Source organism: Diadema setosum, chromosome 11 (assembly GCF_964275005.1).
Source record: "Diadema setosum chromosome 11, eeDiaSeto1, whole genome shotgun sequence".
In the NCBI taxonomy this organism is placed as follows: Eukaryota; Metazoa; Echinodermata; class Echinoidea; order Diadematoida; family Diadematidae; genus Diadema; species Diadema setosum.
Window position 1 is genome coordinate 33,970,928 of NC_092695.1, and position 7,145 is coordinate 33,978,072.

The window sequence follows — 7,145 nt, forward strand, 5'->3', positions numbered from 1 at the left end:
CAGTGGTGTCAATCATAATTGACACCATTTTTATATTCTTGTTCGCTCTGATAAGAAAGGACCAACACGAATTCTGGCATTTACTTTTCTACTCCTAATCTAGCCCGCAATATTATTTGTTTTTGTTTGGTTTTTTTTTTTTTTTTTTGACTTGCAGAGAAAGAAGAGAACGGAACTCCGCTGAATGATATGAGCAAACGATGTCGAAAGTCATCGATTGATGACAGCAGTGCCACGGAGAGCTTCTTGCGAAAGTCCCGGGGAGGAGGCGGGGCAGGAACTGGAAACAAGAAGCAAGAGACTGGCCACGCTACCCCGAGGAGTACGGCGTCGAACACGGCCAAGAAGCGCGTGGTCAAGATGTTACTCGTTCTCGTTCTTCTCTTCTTTGTCTGCTGGGCGCCGATTTGGTGCATGAACGTCTGGGTGACGTTCGATGAAGAAGGGGCATACAAGAGCGTCGACGCTCTACAGGTGCGTCGAGGTCAACTTCGCCGACCTTGCCAGGTCTATTTATGTATTGGCCGGTGGGGTCATGTTATCCGGGGAAAGTAAGCTCTTTATGCCCAAATCAAACATTGTGTAAGGCCTTTGCTTGTTTAGAGAGTGTTGTAAAACCGCAGAGTACCAGTAACCCTGTTGCATGGCGCAGTTCTGACATTTAGCGATCTTTTTGATTTCAATTACATGGTACATCAGTCGCTCAACATTCAGCTATCTGACCCCAATGGCTACAAAGTATCAAAATAAAATGGATTCTCTATCATGCGAGAGCACTCTCTGTTCATAACTTATGGTGTGTACCTACATGATTGAATGTCCCATGGACACCCTCCCCTGTAACTTCCGCAGAGAAAATCATGGAGGCTAATGGTTCATTAATGTCTACCCTATACCATTCTTCGTCCTTACACAGATCACAATGATTCGCCTTCTGACCTACATCTCGGCCTGCATCAACCCAATTGTCTACTGCTTCATGAACAAGAAGTTCCGTCAGGGTTTCCTCGAGGCATTTGGCTGCTGCTGCCTTTGTGGCAAGAGCCAACGATCCGACACGAACACGGCGGCGCACTGCTATGAGGCCAGCCAGACCAGCGTACGACGCCAGACGGTGCAACGACCCAACTCGACGAACTACACGAACGTATCCTCCGATTCCTCAGTGTGACATAACTGCGATTCCTATCACTCTAGTTGTTCGATGAAGTGTTGCAAGCGCATTTGGGTCCAATGGATCGAACCTTTCCCCCTCGGGGTATAGGAACATCCTTAGTATGGAGGTGCAATGCCACACATGCCTCAACTATTGTGAGGTCCAATGATATCGAATAACGTGCTCGTACGAGAAGAAAATAGTTGCAAAGGTTTGCTGAAAACCGTTGAACTGTTGCAAGTCGTGCACCATTCTGCGGTGTGCTCTTCCAGCGCGTGACCTCCGAATGGCATGGCGTGCTCGAGACTGGGACCAATAGACCCCCCGAGGGCAATCGAATGACGTAATGACCGTGACAAATGCAGGTCTGACGAGTTCGTTTGATCTTTGCTAAAATCTTATCGTGGAGCTGTAGCGGCCCCATCATTTAACCCGTTCCATACGGGAACCTGGTGGCTTGTGTATTAAGTGTATGGGGATTTCGGAATTCAGTAAGGAAGGGGTTAATAGATGTTCGACTTCTGCAGGTGCTCTCCTTGTCTCTTGAATTGTGTCTTGTCAATCCTGTGCGGACAAAAGCCGGAGAGTTTGAAATGGGGGAACATGTTGAAAGGTGAAAAATAACAATTAGAAAGGACAGGATGGTGACTACTTATAAGCAAGCTGATACCTGACCTCACTTCAATCGCCTACTCGCTACCCTACTCACCACCGACCTCCTTCGCCACTTTATATCTGCTTACCTTGAACTGTCAAAATGACCACAACAGATGACTGCTAAATGAATATCCCTCGACGCACTCTGTCCATCATAAGCTTGCACGTTTTCACATTACCTTCTTTCTTGAAATTGTAACATTCATGTGAACAAAGGCAATAATAAGCGGAAACACGACACTTTTCTTTTCTTGGACTTTCATTTGTTTTCTTGTAGTGTTGAAACGCACGTGACAGACCCCTTTCGTTGACATGACGACCTGTGTCTCGTGATCCTGTTCTCATCAATAATTACGGACTGATTCGAAAGAAGTGCAGTGTTTACTGTCCTCCAAGATGACCTCTAATGATCAGGTTTTCCGCCATTACTGACCAGCCAAAACGATCAATTGGAAGCCAAAGAAAGAGTACTTAGAAGACGAAAATGACATTACCTATACTTTTAGTATTAAACATGCATCAGTACACTGGACAACAACTGAAATTTATTGTGATTGCAAAGACGCTTGATTGAGACTGACTTAGACTAACTGTGATTAGTTTCTCCTCTCTGTAAGTTTTGTCAAGAAAATTGCAATTTCTCGTGTTTTTGTGCGTTTGTATTCATGCTTTAGAAGGCATAGTTTCTTTTTTTCTAATATCCGTAGAGAAATACATGTATTTTATATTAAAAAAAAAGAACGGGACCGACAGAATGATATAATATTGAAAAAAAAGATGAAGAACATAGAAATAGATTGATATTTGACCTAATCGGCAGATTTGCACGACGCTAAGCGCTCGATCGTTGCTAGATGATGTTGTAGGAATCATGTGACGCAATCCAGACCTACATGACAATGCTGGTGGGCACTTATAACATTATGCGTTAGGATTTGCATGCCCAGAATTGTGCTGTGAGCGCACATTTCCATTAGTGCAACTGAGATCCTGGATTGATGGCATTTACCTAGCACGGCGCGGAAGGGGGATAAAATTAAGTTCATGCAAACAGACTAACGAAATGAATGTAAGACAATCTGTAAGGGAGTCGTGGAAAGCGCGAAGATCTGGAGAACTGATATTGGACTGACGTAACTCGAGCCATGTTCGAACTGACAAAGACATACTGAGACACTGAGTACCTTATGATAACTGATGCGGTGACAGCTTGGAAGTTTACCCCCCCCCCCCCTCCCTTCCTCCCCGCTTTTTGCCTCCCCCGAATTTAGATATGACAATCGTATGGCGTAACAGAGACAATGATACTAACATGACATCTTCGGCTTAAGCAAATTGAGAGAGAAAAAAAAAAAACCACATTCATACGTTTTTTGGCATATCTGGGGGTAAAAATGAAATACAAAACACAGCAGAAAGAACATAGTTAAACGAAAAAAAAAATCTGAACAGACAATTTATGTTGGGTTTCATGGCCTTTGTGAAGACACACGTAAACAGAAAATGAGTCAACTGATGTTATTGAAATTTCAACTGTAGGAATCAGGGCAGAAAATGTCCTTTAAAAAAAAAACTGCATAAACTACAAACACCAAGAGGTGACGAATATTTCAAAATTTAAAATCGTTGACTTGCGAGCTTCAATTCTATTGCTGGAAAGATTCCCTTCGCACACTCCCGTATGGTAACTGTCCTGATTTGTGTCTTCTCAGACTTCATTTCAGGAACTTATAAAGATGGATATAAATGAAATACATTGTGTGCTGCATTTTGGGGCCTTGCTGACGACTGGAACGTGTACCGACAACCATTAGTTACGTTCAGACGGTGATCCTTAACCTCGAGGATAAGCTAACTTCGAGGATGAACTCTGTTGGGCGCCAAGTATCGCACGGTCGATTTCGTTACAAAATCCGTCACGAAATCGACCGTGCAACATATTGGCGCCCCACAGAGTTTATCCTCGAAGTTAACTTATCCTGGAGGTTAAGGATCACCGTCTGAACGTAACTTTAATGTGTAGACTAACGGTAACGTAGATATTGCGGTGACACCACACTCCTGACTAACCAGTGACTATTGTTCTCTTTACACGTCACCCTCCGTAGTATTGTTAACTAAAATTCAAATTGGTGATGACGTGTTAAGATGACTCACGAATCAGTTGACAACTTTGACTCGTGAATGACGGAACCGACCAATACACGCGTTTAACAATCACTACAATGTCACGACCGGGTTGTTACCAGATAAACATCAATAATCGCGTTTTCTAATCTAGATTTCTACATTTGGTGACTCGTAACGAACCAACTGCCAGACCATTCCTTTTCCTCTTCTCTCTCTCTATCTTTGTCTGTCTGTTTGTTTGTCTGTCTCTGACAAGCGAATAGGATATTGGTTGATACGACTTTCAAAGCGAATTAATGCCGACTAAAGAAACTTAGGGAGCTGTTCACGACGACTATCGAGCACATTTACACAGCGAACAATCTAACCGACGAAGCATCATTTGTAACACGTCGCGACATTATGCACTTGACCGACAACCTTGGACGGGTTGTTTGAAGTATCAATATTTACTGACTTTTTTTTTCTTCTTTTACTTACGGAGGTACGGTCAAAACCTATAGTTATCTTATCTGTTTCCTCGACATGACTTTCAGTCAAATGGACAAATAGTTCGCATGCGTTGGTTTCTGTTTTGTCAGGAACAACCTTTGTTATTAATATGAGTGTAAGATCCACGTACGTCTGTAAATTGTAATCTTTCTCCCACCTCCCTGATTGAACTAAGATGACCAACTACGCTTAGGTAATTACCTATGTTTGACTTAAACGTTGCGACACTGACAAGGCTGGAAGATCCTGGAATGACCAAAATTCTTCATCTATATTTGATGTGACCGTGACATGCAACTGCAATGCGTGACAAGAAGCAAGTTTACTTATACTTGTTTTACTTACTGTCGACATTTTGCCCTAGATTTGTCTCGCTTTATAAAGGCTCCACACATGACCATGACACATGGTGTAATTTCCAGGAAAGACGACTAACCTTGGACAGTTTGAGATTAGATGACATTTCAGTGTGATTGCAGACATTTTGACTGGTACAGTGATAACTGCAGCTTATTATTTGACCTTCGTGTCGTACCCTTCTGATAGATCTACTTACACTTGTTTGGTCAACGCGGTTATTGAGAAGGCCAGCGCTCACATGCACGTGAAGACAAGGACTCAAAAGGACAGTCATTTTTGGCGTAAAATCCTTGACGGGTAGAGTTTAGGGGGCAGAGTAGAGTGGAAACGTTTAGGCAGTATTTTCAAACTGTCACACTCCTCCGATTTCGATCATTCAACCTAGAAACATAAGGAGATGGGATTCTTTTCTTAAATTGCCGACAATTTGTCATCATTTGATTGCAATGATCACGAATCCTTGTAACCCGGACAAAACTGAAAACTGACAGACCGTTCATTCGAAAGCTGCTTTAATAGCGTAACTACTTTGTTCATCATCCTGACTTAGCGCGACTTGAGGGAACGAGAACCGACCTTTTTCTTCTCCTTCTTTTTTTTAATGTTATCACTGCTTATATTTGTTTCGCGGTCTGGCCTTCAGTAGGTAAATGTCCAGCAAGCAACAGCAGGCAGCAGGATTGGTTTTGTTTGTAGGTTTGGTTTTCGCGCGCTATCATCCAAGTGTGCTTGCAACACGTCGTCTGCTGTTCTCCTCGAAGTCTTAGTAGATTCTGTGTAGCGAGAAAGAGGCTGTGAGGACAGAGATGAAGGAAGGACGAATGCAATGCATGCTTTGTACATTTTGTATCATTATACAGAGAAATCTATCACTGTGACAAAAATAATGATGTATTATCCCTGTACAAAGAGACTCTTTTATGATCCTGTTGAATGCATGGGAACGTCCGAACGCTTGAGAATGTTGTTGAGGTAATATTCATCTTCTTGTTTGTTTGTGAGCTTTTTTGTACTTTTTAAGAGACCACGCACGCTGTGATTCTGATTTGCCCATTCGCTTGTGCTCCTTTCTGAGGAATTTTTCGTTTGTTGTAGTTGAAGTCCATTGCATTAGAAATCAGCTCGACTCTAGACTTGTCAAAAAATAAAAAAAAAACTATGACACGCTCATAGGTTTCGTGCCTAGAAAATATAACGATGATTTCCTTTTTTTTTTCAAATTGGCATTTTCTTCTATTTTCTTGCAAAACAAACCGAATTTGCACAACCAACGCGAAAGTTATGCATTCATTTTATAAATTCGTTTTTGGTCGTTCCCTCAGGTTGTTAATGATATCTTTCAAATCAATGAAAGCATTGAAGCATTGAACCATCCGAAGCGGAATAATGTGTTTGCGTCATTTCGTTGCAACGCTTAGTGTTGTTGATAATATTCATAATCATGAAATAGAATTACTCTCGTAGCTGAAGGGTAAACGTGCATATCATTCTTTTACATCTAGCTAGTCTTGGCGTTAGATTTTTCCAAACCCCGAAGAAGAAGAAAAATGATGATGATAATATTAATAATATAAAAAGTCTGCTCAGGGTTGTTGTAATCAAGCTAACGATGTGATTGTGTGAGGTTAACAAACTTATCTATAGTTTCGCCCTTTCCCTTGATTTTTTTTTTCATCTAATTTTCCGTTCAACGCTCCCAGTTATTAGGTAATTTCGTTTCTTTCGAACATTAACTAACCTAATATGGATTTAAATTGAGACTACGCATCGTCAACACAGCAATAAAACGGTCTGCCTTTCACAAAGCATAGGACGTATCTCGGGTAAATATTGCTTTCCGTAACCATACACTTAACCAGAGATGGACGGGCAGATCCGCTTTACGCCTAATCGTTCACTCCCAGCACCTAAACAAATTGGCCACGTGTAACCTTGTGAGGGCAGTATAACGTTTTCTCGTTGGTTTAACATTGATTAGTTAGCTATTGGGATACCGTGTGAACCTAATACAGGGCGAACTAAATTGATGCATTATCAATACAAAAAAGACACTTGAAAAATCATTGATGGTAATGAAACAATTAATGGATATTATACATCTGAAGTAGATTTATTCTCTGTAAAATGTCCCAAGATGAATTCTCATAGAAATCATCCAACTGATCACATTTCCCTTTAACATCCAGTTGCATAAATGTTGGAAGCTGATTTGTGTATAGTCGTCGTTAACATCGACGAACCTTGTCCCAGAACTGATTACAATTATAACTGATCAATTATAATCTTACAGATATACTTTACCTTCCATGTTTTGATCAGAAACTAAAAATTTGGCAAAGTATTTATATTT

The 7,145-nt window shown here is 41.3% G+C and overlaps 1 protein-coding gene across 1 annotated transcript in view; it reads left to right on the forward strand.

The window, feature by feature from the left end:
• LOC140235129 (cholecystokinin receptor type A-like) overlaps positions 1-6,744 on the forward strand; it is a 29,154-nt gene extending 22,410 nt beyond the window's left edge. Inside the window, exons 4-6 of the mRNA XM_072315168.1 lie at positions 158-474; positions 917-1,147; positions 6,655-6,744. Of these exons, the coding sequence (XP_072171269.1) occupies positions 158-474; positions 917-1,147; positions 6,655-6,744 (638 nt within the window). The remainder of the gene's footprint in view (positions 1-157; positions 475-916; positions 1,148-6,654) is intronic.
• Positions 6,745-7,145: the final 401 nt, after the last annotated feature.